Below are 25168 nucleotides of genomic sequence, written 5' to 3'. Positions count from 1 at the left end.
GCGCTGCGTTTCCGCGCTGTCATTGTTTCCGTTTCCACCTACCCGAAGCCTCACGCCTCCTCACATCTTCTTCTCCTTTCGCCTCGAATCCCGTACGCTACGCGCAGTTTGAGCTTTCAAAAGTTTGAGCAGGGTTTACTGCTACTTTTTCCTTCCAACAATGGGGGACATCGAGACTCCCGACTCGAACCAGCCGCGCCAGAATGTCCTGCTCTCTGTCCTCCCGACCAAAGAGTTCGCCACCTCAAAGAAGGGAATGCTGCTTATTGCTGAAGTGGTAAGAAATGACTAGAAAAATCACGTCAACATATGAAAACGCTAGTTTTGTATCGTGCGCAAAAATGCCAAAGCGCGCTTCTGCGTTTTTTCCCCTCTTTTGGATACCTCTGCTGTTTTCAAACTTCTGCAGCTACAGCGGTGTGTCCCTTCAATGCACTTTTAGAAATCACTTCAACAGACTGTTTAACTGTCATTTTGAAGTTACTCAATCTAATGGTCCGCACGGAGACGCAGCTATTAGCTTCATCTTTAATGTAACTTTAATGTGACTATGGAGAGAAAAGAAGACTTAGATCCAGCCTGTTCATTGTCAACAGTCAGCCATATTTTATGTGATCAAGATTAGCAATAGCTAGTCTCTCATTATGTCAATGTTTTGCCCACACAATTCTTTTAAAAACTGCATATTTTGGAGTTACGGTTCCTGTGGATTTCACCAAACCAGGAACTGAAAGGCTGGCGCTGCCTATTGGGTTAGGGTGGGGATTCGCAATTGTCATGGGTTCCTTACAGGAAGGGTCCTCTTGGCAGTGACCAACTTGTGAACACATCTGCGTCATGTGACATTCAGCTCATGTTAGGCTGTGACAGAGCAGTGCTCTTCCACACTCACATCAATTCACTCTAGCATGTACTGTAGCCTGAAGCACAGACCCTAGTCTGTGTGCACAGCCCTCCCTGCACTCACAGACACAGTGCATTCTATTTAAGGCTCCTCCTTCTTTATCACTTGACTGAAAGTCTTCAGAAATCCCTCTCAACAATGTTATCCTCAGCTGATAACAGGGTGTAAGTTTGCACGCTGTGTGCACGTCGGTGAGAGTGTGCCATGTAAACTGCAACATGCGGAATAAAGGAAGCATCATAGGAAAGAGAACACAGAGAATGAATGTGCTTCTCGAAAACCCAGGCTTCCAGGAAGCATTCATCAAATAACATTTGGGAAATTAAATGATCTGCCATCTGGGTCGTGTCCCACTGACTGATCATGAGATAAGTATATGAGATCTGCATGTTCAAGATTCAATAAGCTGTATCGTAATGTATGTCTCGCATGTTTCATTTTAAAGGGTCAGTTTGATTAAATGTGATGTCAAATGTTATGTCATACATAACTGTGCACGTAGTTTAATATGTTCACGTGTTAAGCAATTTCTGTTTTTCCTGTGAGGACCACAAAATCCTTTAACTCTATTTCAAGGGCATGAAACATTTCTGATTGTATTGTTTCATGTGCAGCGTGTGAGTAGAATCTCCTCACCGTCACCGTAAGCCGACACAATTGTTTTATCTTTTTTGATACAAGTAAAAGCTCACAGGCAAGCGCTCTATCATCCCATAGTCATTGACCTCAGCCGTCAGATGTGAGGTGTCCAAGGAGAAACAGATCATAGCTTTGCCTTTCTTAGGAGTGTTAGTCAGACTCATATCCTGCTGAGGATGCATTATTATAAACACTGTGTCAGACGGATGCGTATTTCTCATCAGGACTTTCGCCCTGTGCCAGCGGCAGGCCTGGCAGGGAATGTACAGTAAAATCACAGGCTGTGAAGTTGACCTGCAGCAAAAAGCGAGGTTTTGTAAACATTTTGAAGTGTTTTTAAAATGCAGAAGGGATGTTCATAAAAAGGGGGCGTGGTGTGCAAAGTGTGAACTAAAAACCAGCAGTGGTCAGACTCTTTGGCTTGATATGTAAAGTCATTCTTTACTCAGAGTTAACCGGCCCTAGATATGCACGCAACACACAGCTCGTGTGCAGTCAGTGTTTTCAATAAGACAAAGAAACATCAGAAAGTCTGATGCAGAATTTAGATGTTTTATTCTCTACAGTTTTATAGCATTTAGAACTATACGTGCCGATCCGCCATAGCATTAAAACCACTGACAGGAGAAGTGAATAACATTATGACCATCTTGTGACAACATAATGTTCTGCTTTTGGACATTTTGGACCTGACACTCATTCGTGTGGCTGTAACTTGCTGGCTGTATGTAGCACCCACTTAGACCAGAGCAGACACCCCCACCACATAGCAGTGACACTCTCGATGGCAGCAGGAGGCTGTCCGACACAAGCGCAACCCATAGGACCCAAGGGTCCCCCGCTAACAACATCCTGTCCATTCTCTGATGAGTCACAAACATACATTAATACTAGGAAGGTGGTCATAATGTTATGCCTGATCTGTGTATGTATATATGTGGCTTTTATGCCATTGGTCAGTAGGATCCATAGCGTCAGAGAGAAAACTTTTAACTTTAAGTGCTGTCTTGTGTCCGTCTGGATAATCTTGAAGATCCCTGACAGAGTCCTGTTCGGGAGCAGCAGCGTTTTTATTTCCCTGGAATCAGCAGCTGCAGCAGTTTGGGTTGAGTCAGGGGGAGTTCCTACCCTCAGGCCAGTGTGGGATAACTGACTGAGACAAAGACAAGATGGCCGGGGTTGTTTGACTTTACGGCGTCTGGGCCTGCTTCCATTTGATATGGTCTGTCCAGCTTCTTCTAATGGAACGCTTCAAAGGGAAGGACAGGCCCGCTCTCCCTGCGCTGAGATTAACTGCACATAATTCAGATGCTCTTTTATTACAGCTTTGTGTTTGTGGACATTTGCACAAGTGTGTGTGAGAGCGTGGGATTCACTCTAGCAGTGTACGAGCCTGTGTGAATAAACACGGGCTTTTTCAACAGCTGTATCTGCTTACAGGAAGTGGGCCTGACGCTGTAACACACACAGACTTACTTCAAGGGAGTGTAACGTAATCTCAGAGGGGATTGATGAGCAGATAAGGTTTTTATCTTGTCAGTATGGATTCAAATTGTAAATTAGCCTCTAGCTTCAAAGAGATCACCTGGGAATACATTCACACTGTAAGTAAGTTATATATATATATAGAAAGGCTCCTCTTCGCGTTCCCCTTGTAGAGACATATTTGCTTTTAGTTAAACAACGTCTGTACTGATAAGCCAATTGTGCAACACTAAACCAAAATCAAAACAAAAGCCTATTTTCTTTCTTTTGCCAATCCTTTGCATTGGCAAAATTGACGCTATTGTCCTTGACATGCGGGCGGCGCCATCTAGTGAGTTCGGAGCCAGAGCCTGTGCAGTGTGGAGCCACGCAGATCGTCTCCCCACACTTCCACCAGACTCACTCGTGTTTTTGTTTAATTAATGTTAAAGAAATGTTGGATTAATACACTGCACTTATTTATTTTAAACTCTCAACGGTTCGCTTCACACGTCGGTTTGCATGAAAACTTCTTCATTTAGGAGGAGGCGCTATGTTTTTGAGGAGCTGTTCGTTCCGTCGTCCGTCTTTATACAGTTCATGATCCTGGTTATAAATCACGCAAATAACTAAATAAATTACTAGATGTTAGGGAGTGATCAGAGATCTCAGTGCCCATATTTTACCAGCTTTATTTAATTGTAATCTGAAATGTATACCTGGGCCAATATATATAATTGCGGGCCTAAAACCAACATGGCCGCCTATAACCAATCACCACATGGCATTTTTAAATTGAAAATAAAGAGGAGGAAGAACAAACCTTGGAGCAGGTCATGTGATTTGGATTTAACTTCCTGGAGAGGTGGAGTGTCGTGTGTTTGTAATGGGTAACTTAATGTGTCATGTTTCTGACTCTACGCTGAATTGTCTTCGCAGGCTCTGTCCTTCATATCATTCGTGTGCTTCGCGGCCTCCACGGCCGCGTCCTTCGTCATGGTGCCTGTGCTGGAGTTCCTGTTGGCGCTCTTCGTGCTGTTTGCCTACTCCACCAAATTCAACGAGCGGTTTAAAGGCTTCCTCTGGCCTCTTATGGTGAGAAGCCGCTTTTTTCGGAGAGCCAGCTCTCCCAGTTTGCATTGCCCCTGCTTTAATATCGTGCATAATATCTGAATCGTTGTGTCCTCTCTCGAAGGATTTCTTGAGGTGTGTGACCGCCTCCATTATCTTTTTCATCATCTCCATAATAGCAGTGTCCAAATACGCGGACAGCTCCTCCAAAGCTGCTGGGGTAAAGTTGACTTTTTAAACTACGCCATATGTATAATCAAGCACATGTAACACTTGGCCTTAGTTCAGTAACACCCAGCTCTTACTTCAGCTGCAGTTTTCATCAGATGTCTTTCTCTCCACAGATATTTGGGTTTATTGCCACCATTGCTTTCGCTTTAGATTTCTATCTCATTTTTAATGAGCTGGCCAGTTTCCTGAAGCAGGGAGGAGGGGAGTCCAACGAGGAGCAATCAGGACAGCAAGGTAGCACCCGTACAAGATCAGACATATGCTTTTCACATGTGACAAGTTTAGTTCTGTGCACTGTAAATATGATCAGAAATCAGTATTTATGTAGGCACAGTGCACATGCATTGCTGATGTATGGTATTTTGCATTATATGCTGTACTCTCACATGTTAAGCCTAAACATATGTATACGGACGTGTTAACATTTGCAAAATATTTAAAAAGAAAAAGCTTGTTCAGCAAAATATTAAAATTAAATGTAATACATTCATTTACAAGAACAGTATCTTCAGTAACGTACATGACGGTTCATCAATGAACAGAAGTTGTAGTCATCCCACTCCCACACACCAAGAGCTGCCTTTTGAAACTCCATCTATGCACATTTAAGTCAAGACTTTGCACATGGCTGCACCACGTTTCTAATTTGAGACGTGCAAATTTTATTTTCAAATGCTGCAAAGGAAATGCTTCACGTTTAGCTGGAGGAAAGTTTTTTAGAGATGGATATTTTAAGACGTATTTTTAAAGCAGAAACGCATCTAAACTTTCACTTGTGGTGTGACCTCATGCAAACTCGACAATTTTTCATTTATTCATAGCATGACCATGTAAATGAAATGATGAAACATGCATTTGCATTTGTGACTTTCTGGATTTTCTTATTTGTGGAAGTTGAAGGCACTGACACAAACACACACACACTCACAGAACTGAACCCAGTCTGAGACAGTGTTTTTTGTTACTTTTGTTTTCTAGATGACTCCTCAGACTCCGACTCAGATTGAAACCAGGGGGCCGCGGTTGATATGTCTGGTCATGCAGACATGCCTTTGCAGGAGAAGTGACCACTGCTGAGCTGAAAAGACCTGATAGTGTTTAATTATGTGACAAGGTTACAGTAATACTGTGTCCGGGGGAAACGATTATGGGTTCAAATACGAGACATGCATTTATCTGTTAAGTTGGTTCTGATGAGGTGGGATTTCGTACATCAATGTGTTCAGGAACTGATGCATCAAACATGCTGGTCTAACCTACTGGTGCAGTTTATTAAATAATTCAACAAATGCTCTATTCTTATTCGGTCTTAGGGGATTTGGGAAAAGTGTGAAGCTGTGAAAAGTATTTTGTCTCACAATGTTCTTAGAAGCTGTTTGTTCGATTGAAATGTGGGAAATGTCTTAAATCTTAAATGAGGACTTTTTTTTTTTAATATTGACATTTGGGAATTTGATGCATTTTGAAGAAATGTCTAAGCAGAACACTAAAGTTAGTTAGTGGAGACATGTTTACTCATATTAAAAGTTTTGTTACGGAGACGGGCTGCACAGACAGAAGGTTCTGGGTTCTAATCCATTGGCCAACTGGGTCCTTTCTATGTGGAGGCTTCCTCTCACCATCCAAAGACGTGCTCGTTAGGTTAATTGATGATTCTAAATTGACTGCGAGCGTTAATGTGTTAGCCCTACGATAGAGTGGAGACCTGTTGAGGGTGGACCCCACCTCTAACCCAAAAACAGGCGGGATAAGCTCCAGAAAAAATGAATGGTGAAACTTTTAATATGGAACAGAAAATCGAAAGACAGTAAAACGCCTTTACAGTATTACTACAAAACACACATGTAAAATATGCAGAAGGTTGGCTGGTTACAACCTCTGTCCTTTTTGTCATTTTTTTTTTTTTTGTTTATTTTTTCCAGAGATTTTCTGCTTTTATCACGTTATTTTTAAATTTAGAATTTTCAATTGTGTGAATCGCTGCGTTTTAGAAAAAGGTTTCGTGAATACGGTTTTTTAATGTGTCACATTCGCCTGCTCATCCACCGCCACTACTGAGGAATGAGAACGCACTAGAACGCCGCGGTGACCGACGCTGCACGGCTGACCGCAACGTGCAACCAAACCGGGCGGCTGCAAACCTGGCACCGGAGGCCATCGATCGCTACGTGGAATTTAAAGCATTGTGATTAAAGGAAGGACATTGTAATAAGCAGAAGCACCCATATGTGTTCCAGGTAAGAGCTATATGTGCACACGACTGTAGGCAAATTATTGCAAAGAGCCCAGACTGATGCTAAATAGACTGATGTTATATACTTTTACTGTTCTGACTTTCAACAAACTGTAATGTTATTTGGTTTTAAAATGATTTATTTACCCTGAAACTTTCAAGGTGAACAGATTTTTACAAAGCAGGCCCAGTGATGGAGTATAATATGTGAAATGACTGTACAACTGTGCTTTTTTTTTGTCTGTAAAAAAAAACAAACATATTCCAATAAAAACCTGAGTTATTTTCAATTATGTCACTTTATTTAAATTGTCACTACCAACTGACGAGGACGTTTTAAATACAAAAATACAGTGGCTCCAAGCTGGAAAAGACAGGACTGGTTGTAAAAAGCACACGGAAAATCAAAAGAAGAATTTCCTCAGTCCACTCATATCACAATCCGTATTCCTTCTCATAAGTATAAATTCATTTTATAGCACAGAGTAGTACACAGAGAGAGCTGCAGCTTTTTTTTTTCTTTTTCTGTTGTATACCGTCGAGGAGCAGGATGTCGAAAATCTTGCCTGGTTTGGTTGCTGTACAAATGCAATGAGTGATGATTATTAATAGTGTCACTGAAAAAACAAACGAGTCAATGTAGGCTACAAGTACAAACGTGATTGTCTCTTTGTGCAGCTACTTCGGTCACAGAACCAAAACAAATGTGGACGTATCATAAGTTAGTTAAAACAAAATAGAAACATCACCATTTAAAATCAGATGTGATGTAAATCATTTTAACCCACATCTCATTTCTGGCCCTTCCTTAAATCTTGCACGACTGTTGATTACATCGATCAGGCATAACATTATGACCACCTTCCTAATATTGTGTAGGCCTCTCTTGTCCCTCCAAAACAGTTGTGACTCATCAGAGAAGGGACATGGACCTTCTGAGAGTGTCCTGTGGCGTCTGGAAACAAGATGTTGTGTAATGGGGCCTTTGGGTGCTGCGGCGTGAGGGGAGGGGCCTCTGTGGATCTGGGGGGTCTGCCTGGTCTGGTCTAGGTGGGTGCTACATGTCCAAGTAACATCCACATGAATGAATACCAGGTCCAAAAGTTTCCCAGCAGAAAACTGCAGCGTCACAATACAATGGTCATAATGTTGTGGCTGATCGGTGTGTATTTCACACGAAGACCAGGAGATGGGGCAATAGAGCCGATTCAGGCCCCACACTCAAGAAAACTTCACCCAGGCCTTAAGAGGCATTACAACAGGCTTTATAACAGCTGCAATGTGGAATGATAGAGATATCATAATACATGAAGTGTGTGATAATATACTGTAGATACATATACAAATATTTAAGGTCAACCAACCACAGAGGGAAAACTCTGACGCCGCTAAACGTACCGTCTGTCTGTCCCCACTCTCTAATAATAGTCTAATAATTAGGAAGGCATTAGGAAATACAGCGTTCAGGTCGAGGCACCCTGTGATTTCATTTCAAATGTGTGTTTTTTTATTTATTTTCTTAACATTAAAGGAGCGTCAGTACCTGAGATACAGTGTCTAGCCCAGGGGTCATTGTTCTAGACCAGCTCCTGGCGTCTGTCCAACACTGTCACCATGTTGTGTTGCTTGAAGCTGCAAATATGTGCAAAAAAGGAATGCGATACCAATGACCTTATCATCACTCGATATAACCTGTTCCCAGCTCACAGTGTCGACCTCACACAGATCTCAAAAGGAATTTTTTTTTTAAGGAATGCTAGTTTTTTTTTTTTGTGGGGGCAGTTTACACACAGTCTAGAATAAAGCAGTGACGCAGTTTGTGTTGCATCGTTTTCACTCGTTCCAAAACACTGCGGCCGCCGTACGCCGGAGGCTGCGGCTCGTCTCTATTGCAGTAGTTAAGAAGTGTCCTGTGCCGTTGTGATTTCTGAGAGCAAATATCAAAACAGTGGCGCGTTAAAGGGCATCTGTAAAGTTAGCCAAGACGAAGGAGAAACCTACTTTTGTGTAAGCGTGTAGAATCTCTCAAAAGAACATCTCGAAGGAAGGAAGTCTGTTTTACTGCAGGTCACTGTTACGTCGACGGTCCGGCGGTTTTCTGGACGCACGGTCACGTTTCTTCCCGCAGAGTTCATATATGACACAAAGCTGTACAAAAGCGGACCTTCTTTGACTCTACTTCATTCACAGTGAAAGAAAAATCATCAACAGCTGCAACAGAACAACACTTTGGAGGGTTGAAGTGGAGTCTGACTTTTGATTTTTTTTTTTTTTTTTTTTTTGTGGCTCTACCAGTTTGAAAATATACGCAGATGAAATGTTTTTACAAAGCATACCTTCATTTCCCACTTTTTTTTTTTTGTGTGTGTGTCCTTATGTGTCACCAGGAGCAGCCGACAACGACTGAGCTCGCTTGTAGCTACGTAATCGAGACCGACTGAAGTCTGAAGTGTTGTGATGAGAAGTCAAAAAGCGAGTAGTGAACCCGGGATGGCCGTTCCTCACAAGACCTGGAGTTCCGTCGCGCTGCTCCGAAGGCAGAGCGGCGTCCGTCTCAGTCAGCTGCCAGTGGCGTGGCCTCCTCCTCCTCTCAAGTGTGCGCGCTCGTTCTGCCGGCGCTCAAGCGAGCTCGGGTCGCGCCTCCATTTCTCCGCGGGATGCCGTGCGGGCTCGGATGTACTCGCTGGTCTGGGGCGCGCCCTGGGACCCGCTGCCGCGGCGCCACCTCTGCACGGCCAGGAAGGTGTTCACTCCGTACACACCTGTCACCAGGAAGCCAAAGATCTGCAGACAAGTGGGAACAGGAAGCGCACAAACAATGTGTGAGTTTGAAAGTGCATAAAGTTAAAGCTCTGTAATATTATCATGGAGTAATAATAATAATACACTAAAGGCTTAACTTGTTTTTAAATACATGGAACATAAATGAGAATTTTTGAATCTCCTCCAATGCACGATCATAGTTTTTTTAGACCACCTTCCTAATATTGTGCAGGTCTCCCTTGGGGATCCAAAACAGTTGTGACTCATCAGAGGATGGACATGGGTTTAAAAGTTATTAACTTCTTCTGTACGTGGTTTTAATGTGATTGTGATTGTTTTTCATCTATCGTTATCTGCGATGGTGGGATGCCACTAGAGAGATGCCACAAGTTGAGGTTTACAACTGTGCATCTAGAAAAAACAAGCAAACCACACAAATAGTCAAGCTGGTTGCGACTACTCACCACTGCCGCTATTTCAGCCGCAGTGTTGTGGTTGATGCAGGCCAACACGAGAGACGACAAGAAGAAGAACAGGGTGCTGACGGATGTGTTAACCAGGTCCTGCAGGAAAACACACACACACACAAAAAAAAAACATACAACATCAGGTCTATATTTCAGGATAAATCAGCACGCTACTGATGTCTGCTCTGTTTATGAATAAACATATAAGGTCAGGGCATCTAGCATCTCTCTAGATTACTGGCTTCTTCTCTTAATAATAGTATTTTGGATTTTGAATCAGATATTTAAAAATACAGGAATACAGGAAAAGGCTTCAAAATACGTCTTATGTGAAACTAATGTTAGCAGGTTGTGTTTAAATACTTGATTCGAATTTAATTTCAAGCTAAATGTTTGCAAATTGCTGTAATTCAAAGTAAGCAGAGACGTGTTTTTTCCTCTACGTAGCGTTAGCTTAAGGAGCTAACACCGGTTAGCCATTAGCTAACAGCTGTTAGCAAGGGGTATTAGCTGGAAGTCGACCATGCACTGATAAAAATACAGTGCTCCATCTACTTAAAAAAAAATTAGTAAGGGAACTTTGTGCATCATTTTTTAGAGTACAATCACCTTGTAAAAGTAAGTTGACGTCATAGGCAAAAGTAAACTGACTTTACTTACACATTTAGTGTTGTTCCAACAAGGACTTCTCTTATTTGATCTACAGGGATAAAGTGATGCAAAAAGTCGCCTTACTTTTTTTTTTTAAGTAGATGGAGCACCTTATTTTTATCAGTGCATTTTACATTTTATCACATTTTTCCTCCCAAGAGAATATTATATTTACTCTTATTCCCACCATTTACATTATTAAAGTGCATCATGACAAGACACATTTTTATGTACACTGATGTCATATGAATTCTAATATAAACATAATTCTGCAGTTCAGTCAGATTCTATATCCAAATCCTGGATGATGTAGTGTGCAGAGCAAACAAAGAGTTTGCTCACTGAAGCCGAAAAGATACCTAGCACCTCATATTACACACACACCCACTCAATCCTCCACATTTTCCTTTTAAACATGAAGAGGAGAATAAATACCCCTCTTTCATATTCCTGTTTCCAGCAGCTCAGACAGTCAGTGAAGGGTTAATAAGGATGTGCTCTGCATGACTGGGGCAGGGCCCTCGTGACCAGACGCATGATCGTAATAATTGTGGACACAGCCTCTCATATGACACACAAGGTTCATCCAAAGGGGACATCTCACTTACTCTTAACAGAGGCATGCACACACCGAAAATTTGGGTTTACAACTCTGCAGGACGTAAAAAAAAAGAAAAATAAAGTGTGTTTATGTGCCATAGTTCCTACTGTGTAATCAGTAGCTCATGAATATCAAATTATCACCTCATGCTAACTGGCTCAGTCAATGAGCACCAGAGTTATAACAGCAACCTTTGACTGAGCTCACAACACCCCCCACACACACACACGAATCTCAACACAACTCGATGCTTGCACTGCAAACATTGCTCACCCTGAACGTACACTCCCATCTATCTGGCCCGACTGGTTAAACGAGGAATACGCTGCTATTTACATTTTGTTTATGTGCTGACAGGCTTTTCCACAACTTCCAGACTCGTTCAGGATCTGGTCAGTTTAGTCGCACACCCGATGCTTTACTCTCTCCCACAGCTGACTTATAAACCAGGCTTACGTTAAATGACCGAGATCCTGTCTCTCTGGCTCAGACTTCTTCTTTTTTCTATCTGTTTCTGAGAATTATACAGGGCAGCTTTAAAAGAAATCATATCAGATTAGTGGAGCTTTGAGGCCTTACTTTTAAGTTATAATTACATGCACTTTTAATACTCTACATAACCCCCCGAGCAGCCATTTTTCTTTTTATCGAGGGCGGCATCCAGTCTTATAACTAATAACTAAATAAGAACAAAAAAACACTATTTTTATTATATTTGCACGCGTGCATGTGATGGAATAAAGTTCAGTGACATTTGTTTGACAGTAAACTCAGAGGTGTTCTCATACCAGGACTGCAATCAGTTTCAGGAACATGAACTGGTTTCAAAACCTTTCACACTGCTTCATGGTGTGAGATGAGTCAAGTCTGCTTAACCTTCAAACGCCGTGGTTTTGCCGATAAGTTCTGTGGTGCTACGTCGAAGGAAAGAGGATTCCGATATATGTCATTCCGTTCCATTCTTTGATGAATTAACCTCAATAAATATCCCTGTTACTGTCAAATTCGTCAAGGAGGCCGAAGTTTTCTGCTGGAGCGAGTCGGGCCCGAGCGGTTTGTCAGCCACGTCTTAATTTACCCACAATTCACAGTGAATCTGCTCCTACTTAAGATAGCCAAGAGCAGATAAATATTACCCAGTTACATCTAAGCCCTCGCCAAAGCTCGTCTTTGAGAAACCAGGCACAGTAACTGTAAAATTTAGCATATTTTCTTCTGTTTCTGTTACACTTTTAAAGTTAAAAACCAGAAATACTAATTGAAATTCAACTCTGGAAAGTGTTGTGTCTCTGCACAGTTGCAGCCAAAAAGCTCCATGCAGGAATAAAACATCTCTCTGGCTTTCACATCTCGTCTCGATTGTCTCTGAAAGACAAATAAAGATAGTGGGCAAGTATTTCATGTGTCTTGTCCGCTTGGGTGGTAAAATCCGTCCGTCCAAACCAAGGAATCTTTTATTGGATTCCACTTGTAGGTAAAGTAAATACAAGACGAGTTAAGTGGTTTCTAGTCTGAACCGATGATAGATTAATGGCTGAAGCAAATGATAACCGCAACCCTATGCTGTGTGCAAGCTCAGCAGAGAGGTGAACGTAGATCATTGCCGACAGAATAACATGGGGTCAGGCAGAGAACAAAGATGCATTAGCATAAAAATATATTCTGATAATGTACATTTCATACGAAGAAATGGACGGATGCGTATTTGAAAGGCCCGGTAACAATGAGCAACACTAATCTCTTTGTTGTAATCCATACAATAACCAATAGGATTTTTACAAATGCAAAAATGTGAAGTGTTATGAGTGCTAATGCTAATATTGTTATTGACGCTATATAAATAAAATCAAATTGAAAACTGAATTGGTTCGTATTAGTTCTACAATAAAGAATACATTTACTGTAAATATATATTTTATAATTATGATAAATAGCTGGGTGAAGTGTATAACATACTGCTGCTTCCAGTGAGAAATGTATTTTTATGTTTTTTCTATTTTGGACCTTGGTATACACCAATCAGCTGTAACATTAAAACCACTGACAGAAGAAGCAAATAACATTGATCATCTTGTGACAATTCAATGGTCGGTGTCCGTTCGTCAGTGTGGATCCCCCCCCCCAGATTCATTTTTGTAAACTTCCTGCTTCACTTTCAACAATGGAAACTGAAACTTTCGCCAAACTTTCACTGAAGTCGAGTCATATAAATGTTTGTATCTCCGAACCTCCTCAGGTAACCTTTCCTCGATGTGTTCCATCTTTACTGATCCAAAAACAAAAATTGCGGAGATGGAGAAGCAGCCGGAAATAGTAAAGGGTAAAAACGCTACGACCAAGCGGACCAATCACAGGCCTTGCAGACTGCAATGCCACATTTCTGAGGAGATGGAGTTAGGAGTAAAGATGAGAGCTAGGCTATGCATGCACAACCAAAATGATGCGGTTTCCCTGTTTATGTTAAGTTATTTAATTAAGTTCAAGTTTGCACATTTAATATTAAAATAATAACTAAAAGGGACATTTTTTTTGGCCTGTGAGTGGGGTCATGGATGACCACTAGGGGGGGTCACAGCCCTCGAATGACCCATCAATCCATAGTAACCAAAGGCCCCCACTAACAACCATTTGTAGCCAGAATCCACAGGACACCCTCTGAAGTCCCACGTCCATCGCCTTTTAAATTAAATTTTATCAATTCCTCGGAAAAAAACAGACTCTTACTTGCTATTATATGATGCGGGAAGGATACGGCGGATATTTAAAACTCACAGATTATAGCTGCGTTAATGATAGAGAATAATTCCAGAGAACTGCTATTTCTACAGTGCAGCATGCCGACAGTGCACTGTGAGAGCTCTGGTGAGCGCCCACCATTGATCTTCCCTCTGAAGTACCCAGTTCATTCATGCATTAAATGTGATGGGATGTTGTGCGCTCTCTCTGAACAAAACAACCAGAATATACTGGGCACACTGGCAGCGTGCTCAAACTGCAGCCCTCCTTGTAAAAGGAGAATAACCGCACAAATATCTTTCTCTCCCTCCCCGTCGGGCTCTGTGTCCTCACTGTTGCCCCATCTCCGACCCAGAATCCCTCAGAAGAGCCGACTAACTATTTGGCTCCGAACAAGGAAAACAATGCACCGAACGGTCTGCGTTCAAATGAAAGAAAACCCTCAAGTTCAGCTTTATCCCGTTAAGTTACCATGTGGATTTGCAACAAGGCCCCAGGACTGCATTCATTTCCTTATGGGAGGAGGGGGAGATGGAGTCGGGGCCTGTGTTTCCACCTCCGTGCTGCCAAAGTCATCACAGAGGGCGAACTGGAGAAGATGGGATCATATGACACATAATTGTGTGATTAAGGACCCTTCTTCTGAATTTCTAAAGTGAATTAAACAGCGACTCAGTCGACAGAGGAGCGTTGTTAGAGCCAGTCCACGGTTTCCAGAAAACACAGATGATCAGCAGAAGGGTTAATACTCTGAACTGCTTACTTGTGGGGAAATTCTCAGGGGCATAACGTGATTGGAGCAGCTTTGGACTTTCTAGGCAGGAGTGCGACTAAGCGTCATGGGGTTTGTCAGCTACTACAGTTTGGACTTTTTTTTTTTGTTTTTGAAAGTATGAAAGGCTTTGTGCATGACAGCATGACTCCAATCTTTACCAGTGAGCCCAGCCCAGTGAACCTCTTTCTGTGGACCTAAGTCACTTCATCTCAAGCCTGTGCATGCAGCAACACACACACACACACTCACACATAGTACATGTTAATTACATATTTCTAGACTATTAATCATCTAAGCGGAAAAACAATTAACTCAGATCTGACAGGGCTACGAGCCCGACAAGAAAAAAACAACAGGAGGATTTTAGATTATATGAGCTATACTAGTCACAGGTATCTGTTAAAGTTTCCAAGATCAGCACTGTTAAATTGGTCCGGGCCTCTCTACGACAGCGAGAGCTTTCATTTGGTGTTGTTCTGCCAAAAGCAGAAGCCAAAGGCACACCCTCGCTTCATGTTTGAGGTGGAATTCTGTACCATAAAGCAATCTGATAGCTATGGTTGGATGAGGACATCTGGCTACCTATGATATGTACTATGGCTGTAAGCTGGAAACATGGCTAAAGACTTTCTTTGTTTTTTTTTTCTACAGCCTTCTGTAAAAGACAGTAGGCTGAGAACACACATTGTGTGCATGTAGGCAAATGCTGAAAGGCAGCCAGTATCTGCTGGAGAACACCCACCAGCTCATTTGCGTACAGCTGACAATGCACATAATGGTAGTAACACTGAAACTGCTCTACTCCTACACTCCTGATCTTGATGTTAAATACAAGCCTCCAACACGACATTCATCAAACAGAGGTTAAAGCAGAATCGCTACCAAGGAGGGAAGCATACATTGAGTTAATGTTAATCTTCATACATGTTACTGCTAGTTCAAAATGCTGCATCGCGTACAGTGATGATAATAAAAGAAGGAAATAAAAGGCCAGTCAATTTGAAGTGAAAGCATTGTTGCAATTGTTAGTAGTGTTTGAGGAGGCTTGGCTACAGGAAGGAAACGGTCCATGAGGAGATATAAAGAGACGGAGCGGCCCGTTAAACCCTGCCTTCAAGCAAGCTAACACTTAACATTTGTCAACCTATTACCTTAAAATAAGTGGTTTCAACATGTTAACTGAGTCTACACCGAACAGGCACAACATTATGACCACCTTCCTAGTATTGCGTAGGTCTCCCTTGTGCCTCCAAAACAGTTGTGACTCCTCAGAGAATGGTGTAAGGCAACAGAATGTTGTTAGTGGTGGTGGTGGTGGGGGAGGGCTTTGGGTCTTGTGGGTTGAGGGGAGGGGTCTCTGTGGATCAGACTTGCTCCAGTGGATTCCACAGATACTTGATCAGTTGGGAAACCAGTGAAGTTGGAGGCCATGTCAACACCTTGTGCATGTTTGTTTTTAGATGTTCCTAAACCAGTTATTGGCTGCTGCCATCAAGGAGTGTCATTGCTATAGGGTGGGGGTGCCTAGTCTGGTGTAGGTGGGTGTTACATGTCTAAGTAACATCCATACAAATGAATGCCATGTCTAAAAGTTTCCCAGCAGAACACTGAATTGTCAAAAGACGGCCATTGTTATTCACTTCATCTGTCATTTGGTCATAATGTTGTGGCTGGTCGGTGTAACTTGTCCAGTCATAGATTGGATTTCTTGAATGGCTAATTGGACTGTGACCAATGACCAGTGCATGCAACAGGGGAATAACATTCCATCCATCCATCCATCCATCCATCCATCCATCCATCCACATCCAGAAGCCCCAAAATATTGAAAACTGTCCCCGCATTCGCCAGATATTGCAGTCTACGCACCGTGAGGCTCCAGTTGACCTGGGGCACCTTGGTGTGGAGGTTGAGAAAAAAGATCAGGAGGAGGACTACGGTCACCACGAAGGCACTGCAGCTGACAAATTCAAAGAAGTAGACCCCTCCACAAGGAGAACACATCATGATGGTCTCTATGCAGATGAATCCAATGAGTGATAGGACCTAAAGGGACAGAGAGGAATGACAGGAGAGAAGCATTATAACAAAAAACAAGTTACACAATTCACAATGAGCTGATGGATGAATCATCTCTACTGGTTGAAAAAATAGGTCACAGTCAGCATATATTATTACTTTTCAGAAGGGTGTTGCACAAAGTGTGCTGTAGGTTACGCCTAGAAATTCATGTAATTTCCATGAGTGTTTGTTAGTGCTGAGCATTTGTCAATATGAAACGACTTCGGCCTCGTCCCTTGACTAGACCAAAGTCCACGAGCCCTTCTCATGAGTCCTGCTCTTGGCAGCCTGTGATGATGCACGCCTCCAGCCAACATCCATCAACAAACCACAGTATGGGGAGAATTCTGCTATTTAGGTGTTCTTCTGCCATGTAGACTCCGACAAAACCACACACGGATTCCTGATTGCCTCAGAGCGGTCCAAAAACCAGAGGCATAACAGAACCATGAGAACGACTCTGATTTATTACTGACCTGAAACAGCTGAATGCAAGGTTAGACCAGAGACTGACACTCAATGAGCCTGGAAGATCGGTTTGAGAGTTCCTGTCCCTTCTAAACAGCTTCCACACAAAGGTACTCAGATGAAATGAAATACAATTGGCATTTACTAGTTTAGATGCCAACTGAAAGGGTATACACATTCATGAGTCCCAAGTCAGAGACATGATCTATAAACAGGCACGATTTGTGGACGCTTTCCTAGAATTGAGCATGCAGAGGACTCTGGAGAAAAGCACAGAATGTTGAAAGAGGTAAAAAAAAAAAAAGCTAAAGGCTTAAGTCATGGACTGTATAAAGATGGATGGCGTAACAGCTCCTCAAAAGTGAAGCCAAAGCAAGTAGAGCTCCCCCTGGTGGCTGGGTGTACTTGGTAGCGACTTGGGCTGAACTAAAACACTAAAGAAGACGTCAAAATGATGTCTTTCCAAGGATGGTTTCTATTATTTTAGCTAAATAAGCTAGGTAAGTTGATGTAACGCTTATCGTTGGCGCTATAGAAAGAGGATGTGAACTCATGACGACAACTAGTTGTCATGCCAACCGTTCTGTAAAGCAGGACCGTGAGAGTAGGAAACAATGAATAAATACAGTGTATAATTCAACATTTCTTTATAACCGGTGGAGGTAGAGGTATATATAATGGCCTATACAAAGAAGTGGGGACGCATTGTCCATATTTATATAAAATATATGGCTTAAACAAAGCACTGAAGTTAGTTAATATCTCTGTCCTCCAAATGTCAGCTACCAGACAATGCGTCCGCAAAAGAAAATGGCGCTCTCCAACAAAACCCAAAAGTAAGGACCCAAAGTTTACCCAAAGACCACTAACGACATGGCAGTCCGGAAGTTGATGCAACAAAATAATGACCCAGAACATGGATGTAAATCATCTTTTACAGTCCAGACTTTACTGGAGACTAACCTCGAGAGAGCTGTTCACAACAGCCATTCCTAAAAATTTAGCTGAGCTGAAGCAGTTTCTTTGAGGAAAAATGGTTCCTCCGGAGCATTGTACAGCTACCACAAATACTTGTTTGAGGTTACTACTGCCAGAGGAGGCTCAACCGGTTATTAAATCCAACAATTCAGTTACTTTTCCACCAGCACTGCAAATATTTAATCTGTGTTGAACAAAGAGGAAGAGAAGACCAACCCAGCCAGCTTTGATGCCTTGATGCAAGATATAGGTTGTAGATGTAGGTTGTGAGATAATGAGAGTCCAGGGTGGCTCAGTTGCAAGTTTTATGTTTGGAGAAAGGATGGGTTTATACAATGGAATGATATTATTCCAGTTATTACAGGAAACTGTGAAGCATAAATCCCCTATGACACAGCACTGTGTATTGTAATGGTGGCTCCAAAATGAGCTGTCACCTTCTGTGTGTGCAACATAAACCATTTAAAAATGGTGAAAGACAAGACAATAACTTTTAGAATATGTGATTAAAATACACTGTAGGGTCATAATTAACAAAGCCCGTCTTTGAGTCTTTGAATGCAGAAAAAAAACTGGTCTACAGGCCACACAGGTCTTAGTTATATATTTGAGACTTTACACTTTGAGAGTAATATTTATCTAACTAGGACTTACACTAATCAGGCATAACATTAAGACACAAAAGAAGTAAATAACACTGACCGCGAAACTAGCATTGATGTGGATGTCACTAGGACACGTGCCACCCACCTAGACCAGACTAGACACCTCCACCCCATACCAATGACACTCCTTGATGGCCACCAGCCATCCAAAGCAGGATGCAGCCTGACACACACGTAAAACCAGTTTAGCGACAACTCAAAAAACATGAAAAACTGTACAAGGTGGTGGCCTGGCCTCCAAATTCACTAGATCCCAAACAAGAATCTATGCTATGACAGAAGATCACAGAGGCACCTCCCCCAAATCCAGGTACATTTTTTTTTCTTGAGATAGGGAATTTGGCAACTTTCTTTTCAGAAAATACTTAAAGAATCTAAGAAAGCCCACTTTAGCAGTTGGAAACTTTTTAAAGCACCAACATTTGGAAGTTTTTAGTAAAGACCCAAACATTTCAATACAACCTGGATTCAATTTGAGTCCGACCTAACTAGGTCCATCTCTTTGCATGACACTGCTGAACAAACTGCCTCATTAAAGAGTCCAACAGACCCCTCCTCGTCTCCCCTAGCTCAATAAAACAGCTCTGTTTATCTACTGAGCAAGTTGTGCCATTTCTGACGACTGCCATGTTTCTGTTTGATGAAGTGGCGAAGTCTAAAGGGGAGAACTCTGCTGTTTCTGACGGGCTCCGGTCTAACCATCCACATCTGGGGCTGAGATATGCTTTCACAGGAAACGTGTAGATAGAAATGCATGGAGGCAATATGTCCAATCGTCATTCTGAAAGCGACCTGAAAAATCTGCTGAGCTAACTAAAGTTTCATTGTTGTGCAGCTGCTGAAGACTCATTAGACCGTGTATTGTAGTTTGGTAGCCGTCCATCTGTGTCTGTAACATAAACCGAAAAGGTTACACCCAAACAGGAGTGGAGGGCTGCTCCAGATGATGTCATATCTCTTGCAGAAAGCATATTGCCTCCCTGGCGTCCCCGTGTAGCAGGTGTCTGGTAGTCACAGGGGAGACGACCGGGGACCACGAGCACCATACTGGATAATCTTGTAAGTAATGATTTTATGCCAACCTTCACCCCCGAGGAACACGCCCGCTCTCCCTTCTCTTCTCTCTTGCAAGCGTATCCTTATCTTTAGAATTATGCACATTATTATTTCTCTTTAAAAGCGTCCTGGCCTTAACCAGCCATCTGTTGAAGACAGAAAAATAAAAGAGGCAGAAAGAAGCCTCACTTCAGCAACTATGGGATCGCATGCAAAGATATTCCCCCCAAAATGTTGACCATGCTTCAGCTGGAGCCCACAAACCTTTATGAGAAGAGAAATGTAGCCTGAATTCAGGTTAAATTTCACCCTGGAGGATAAGTGTAAGGATAAGTTAAGTGTGGTTGTGTTGAAACAGCATGCACGTCTCCCCACACACATGCAAAACATTCTTGTTGTCTTTTATAGGGGGTTAGGGTTATGTCTCCCTAGCTCTGAATAAGTAATGTTTCAACCGCAAGAGAATGAAGCATATGGCATCTCTCTTTCTCTCTCTGAGGAGGAAGTGCGCGCTGACATTTGGGAGCATCTGGTAACTTCATTTAAGAGCATCCCCAGAAAAATAACATATTATATTTAATTACCACCTGTTAAAATAAAACACTTTTTTAAAAAAAAAAAACAAAAGCTGCAACATGTTTCCACACACCATCGCGACTGAGCTATTATTTATCAAAGTGAGTTTGCTGGGTTTACTCTAGGGCCAGACGAGGTATCAGATTCCACTCGGTGCGTGGAGGAAGCACGAGGCGATTATCATTTGGGCCTCGCTGACCCAGTCGCAGCGAGGAGACAAAAGACAAGGCAGCCGTCAGGACCAGAGCACCTCGGTCGGGTTACATCCTGCTGGGGGTTGTTCTCGGTTGGTGCACGATGAGTGGCGGCGGCGGCGGCGGCAGCAGCCTGCGTATCCCTACATCTGAGGAATGACAAGTCAAGCGGCTCACTAATGCATCTCCGTGAATGCTTTTTAGAGCTCTGGTGTAAAACAGCTACGCAGGTCTATTAGCACTTAGTCCTGCTGTGTAGAGGGGGAACAGATCATTTGTCTGTAAACATGGGGCAGTGCAAACCAACGGTTTGTGGCTCTTGGTCTGAACAAGGCCTGGGTGTTGCGGCTCTGACAAAAGCCATTAGGGACGAGGACAAAGGGCAGAGAAGCTGGGTGGGGCTTCATAAATGACTCCCTCTTAAATTATGATTGGCGACATTATCTCATAAGTTTTTTATTGAATGCGCACGACGCCATAAAGCAGAACTCATGTGTCGTGCGAAAGCAGTCGCCATCATACTGTACCTGTCTACTTGTAATCATTACTCCCCATAACTGATTTCTGTACAAAGATTATATATTAATGACGCCCGACTGCCACTCCTTAAGCCACACAAATGCTTTCTCTTAACACTGGGGGAATAAATAACAGACACCGCACCTCCTTGGCAACATCCTCGTTTCCAGAATGTGAAGACAGCATGCTGCCGTGTGTGGTGCTTTCGCAGCACGTCGTGCGCAGTCAGCTTTGCGTCGCCGTCTATTAGTTGTAAAAGATCATCACGCAGCCTCAGCTGGCACACAGTGAAATGATTACAGGACAGAACAGTAAAAAATGAAAGCCGGGGAGACTATTAATGCTTGGCAGAAAGCCTCGCAGGCCTCCTCTGAGACACTGTAAACTCGGATGACTTTCATCGGCCCTGTCCTTGATGTTAGAGGAGAAACTGTTCTCAAAGTGGAAAGAGTCAATATCTGAGAAGAACAAATAGCTAAAGTAAACCAAAAAGGTGTAAACAGAAGATTAGTAACAGGATGTGAGATAATGCTTATTCACTTGTGTTAATCTTATTCTTTATTTACTTTTTTGCACTTGAGAATTGAAATTAAAGTTCATAAGTTCTACTTTTTAGTGCTGAATAAAATGGGTTATTAAAAGCTGGCACATCCTGCATTGTCTTGTTCACCTTTGTTTCAGTTAAGTCGTTCTTTTATCAACCGAGACGTTACTTAGACAAATACCACCCACCTAGACCCCACAGCAATGACACTCCTTGTTGGCAGCAGACGTCCCCGGCAGAATGCATCCAAAATATGCTTTAGGAAAAACTCAAAAACATGAAGAGCAGCACCAGGTGTTGACCTGGCCTCCAAATTGACTAAACTGATCAAGTATCTGTGGGATGATCCACAGAGGCCCCTCCCCTCAACCCACAGGACCCAAAGCTCCCACACAGGATCCCCCTCAGAAGGTCCATGCCCATTCCCTGATGAGTCACAACTAGTTTGGAGGCACAAGGAAGACTTACATAATATTAGGAAGGTGGTCATAATGTTATGCCTGGTCGGTATAAGCTCACGCATTTTCTGTGAAACAGATGAACTATGGGAATGTGAATCTTCTCGCCTGTTCCAGATTTTCCACCGCACAGATGACAGATGGCTTCCTATCCAACCTCCCACATACACAGAGGTAAACACCACAGGTGTGTGCAACAGCACAGTCCTCCCTCAGACCGCTGGGACACTCAGCCACCCACAAACTACAGAGAAACACTTCTCAAAAACTAATCATTCGTGAGTTTTACAAGAGAAGAAAATAAGAATGGGCTGCAAAGACTTATTCTTAAGCAGTTTGAACTTTTAGTTTTGCTTGTGCAACAGCACAATAGCACTGCTGGGTGTTTGTTGTGAGCACACTGCTCCGTGTGCACGAGCGTGCAGGCCTGTGTCGAGTTTTTCTGGCACGGGAAGAAGAAAAGTGGCCCCAGCTTTGCAGATATTTCCTCCTCTGGTGAGTTATCAGATCGCTGGGACCCCTCGCTTCACTTTGTTGTTGCCTCTTATCCCGGTTCAGACATCTGGTTCGGGTAAACCGACTTAAAGTAACAGTGGAAATGTGTTTTCCAGTGACCGCTAAGTGAAAACTAAATTGTGATAATTTCGGGGCTTAATCGAATGAGCAGGTATCACCAGGTGCGTTGTTGGAGGCACCCATGGTTGCCAAACACATTTAAGGAGACTTTTGAGAGCAGCAGTCAAGCAGCTTAGAGGAGCCACGCGCTGGAAAGGTCATTTCTTTTACATAAGTTATCAGGTCATATTCAAACAGAGGACGCTATTGTTGTGACATTCGCCTTTGGAATAGTGCCACGTTTTCTTGGAACCAACATTTTTTCTACTAAAAACAGGCAAGTGTGCAAAGCATGGATGAAGAGACAGTTCCTTAGCAACCTCATCTCTATACCTTAGTGTGATGATGCTACTGTTATTAACCTGACAGACAACTATGTGGGATATAGTGCAGGTTAAACAGCATCTCCTTGAGTAAACTATTTAATCCCTGGGTATAGCCTGCATCATCACATGGATGTAGTAACAATCAAGGTATTAAATTAGAAATTTGACACGATTTATCATAAGAGTTTCCTGTCCATATGTTAGTGGCTGCTTCCTTGGTGGTGTTATCCACTCTTTCTGATCCGTGGTTAGTTGTAGATTAAGGAGGCACTGCCGTCGCGCTTTAAACTCACCACTTCGACCACCTTTAAAACCCCAAAGTACGACTTCAGGTAGTCCACGTCGCACCGTATCCCTCCTAGGACGTTGCGCGCATGGACGGGCTCGGTGGTGGGCTGATAGGGGCTGCTGGCCCCGGAGATCATGGAAGTGTTGGAGGCCTCGCCGTCAAAGCCCTCCGTCTCCTCGGTGGTCCTCATGGTTTCGGGAGAAGCTGGACCCTCGAGTTGCAAACGCTACCGCGTACAAAGCCCCGCTGACAAAACCGGAGCCCGGATCCACCTCGAGGCGCAGGTTATGTGACAGAAAGCACACTTTGTTCCATGCAGGCTGGAAGTGGATGGAGAAAACAAACCAGACGGTCCACTTTTCACGGCCACCCCGCGGTGATCGCGCCGCGGTAGGTGCTCTTTAACATTTACGCGCAGGGGGAAAATCCGGCCGGTGTAACGTAGCGCGTCCTGCCGCTTGCAGCGCCGCGTTTCTCTCCAAAAACAAAAAGCAAACAAACCAGAAAGGCAGCCGCATTTATAACTATGTTAGCTGGGTCACTTGCTCCGAGTCCCAGTGTCACTTTAGCGCGGACGATTCTGGTTAGTTCGGCTGCAGGTTAAACAATGCGCGCCGGGCTGCGTGACGAGTCTCTGCGAACGAAAACCGTTCCACCCATTATGGCCCAGAAGAACCGAGAGGAAGCCCTTGTTGTCTCCTATTGTAAACTTAATTAGACAGCCCGTACAGTAGGGCAGCGTACGGCCGAGCTGCGCACACACAGCCTCAGCTATGGATGGAAAGCCAGCTTGTCTCCGCCCCTCTAAAAACTGCACATTCTTGAGTAGGCTCTGTAAGTGTTCCCAAACAGCCTGCAAAACGAATCCAGCCGGAACCACGCCGACAGGAGCGAGCTCCGCTGCATTTCCCCCCCTGTTTGAATGTCCCTATTTTCGTCGTCCTTTTACCCCGCACGGAACCTCTCTCCAAAACATTCAGCCATCCACCACTCAGGCCTGATGAAATTCTGTCCTCCTTCTCCACGGGATCACGGCCTGGCTGCTTTTTCTATCACCGGAGTTAAACCTCTAACATTCAACAACAGCTTCGGCCGCGTTATCCCCAAATGTCACCACTCAATAGACAAAATATTTCACATTTAACTGGTAGATAAGCCGCGGCTGATTCGCCGTCTGTGTCTGATTATATAGGTCAGGGTGATCCCGCCGTGCTCTTAAAATAAAGCGACTGTGGAGTTTGGAAAGCGACCCAAGTTCACTCGAGTTTATCAGATGTCACGTCCAACTTCCAAGAATGTGGGGGATAGGCCTCATTTTAATTGAGTGATAATAATAATAATAAAGCGGTTCTTTGTACCTTACTGCCCTCCTATGGCATGTGGCGGCATTAAAGGTTGCCTAGGAGATAGCAGATGTTAAAAGATGCTGGAGATGTCTGTTATCTGATGCGTGGATGTTACACCCAAACAACTATTACCCTTCAGTGAAGGGTTCCGGCTATTTTCATTTTTAGATCTTATTTTTTTTTCTTCCAGCCCTTAAAGCAACAACGTTGAGGATCTGAAATGTGCAGATCACAGCTGATCAAAGATGGAAGAGATGAGGCAACTCCCATGGACTTAAAGGATTCATGTTGTGTATCTGGAGTAACAATCTGGACCAACACAGTAAAATATGACCACCAAGACCTATTCTCATGGGCTAGTTAGGCCTGTAAACACATACGAGTGTTGCTCATTGTAATAACCCGGACCCTATATTATATTATATTATATTATATTATATTATATTATATTATGAAATCAGCATCTCTGCATGTGTACTAGACCACACATGATTCTACTCAATGGTCTACTGTGATCACCTGAACCAAATCTTCTTTA

At 43.1% G+C, this 25168-nt stretch overlaps 2 protein-coding genes across 2 annotated transcripts; one reads left to right on the top strand and one right to left on the bottom strand.

The window, feature by feature from the left end:
• Positions 1-5: 5 nt before the first annotated feature.
• cmtm3 (CKLF-like MARVEL transmembrane domain containing 3) lies at positions 6-6832 on the top strand. Its single transcript, XM_047580863.1, has 5 exons — positions 6-277; positions 3947-4102; positions 4203-4298; positions 4423-4543; positions 5288-6832. Exons 1-5 carry the CDS (start codon positions 161-163, stop codon positions 5314-5316), a joined length of 519 nt encoding a protein of 172 aa, XP_047436819.1. The 5' UTR covers positions 6-160; the 3' UTR covers positions 5317-6832.
• A 953-nt stretch (positions 6833-7785) lies between these two features.
• On the bottom strand, positions 7786-24466 carry cmtm4 (CKLF-like MARVEL transmembrane domain containing 4). The gene is made up of 4 exons (XM_047580862.1): positions 23289-24466; positions 16405-16581; positions 9770-9868; positions 7786-9326 (listed from the first exon to the last, which is right to left on the bottom strand). Exons 1-4 carry the CDS (start codon positions 23472-23474, stop codon positions 9162-9164), a joined length of 627 nt encoding a protein of 208 aa, XP_047436818.1. The 5' UTR covers positions 23475-24466; the 3' UTR covers positions 7786-9161.
• Positions 24467-25168: the final 702 nt, after the last annotated feature.

This window comes from Mugil cephalus, chromosome 3 (genome assembly GCF_022458985.1).
Source record: "Mugil cephalus isolate CIBA_MC_2020 chromosome 3, CIBA_Mcephalus_1.1, whole genome shotgun sequence".
NCBI classification, from domain to species: Eukaryota; Metazoa; Chordata; class Actinopteri; order Mugiliformes; family Mugilidae; genus Mugil; species Mugil cephalus.
The sequence above is the reverse complement of the archived record's forward strand: the minus strand, read 5'-3'. Positions and strand labels throughout refer to the sequence as shown.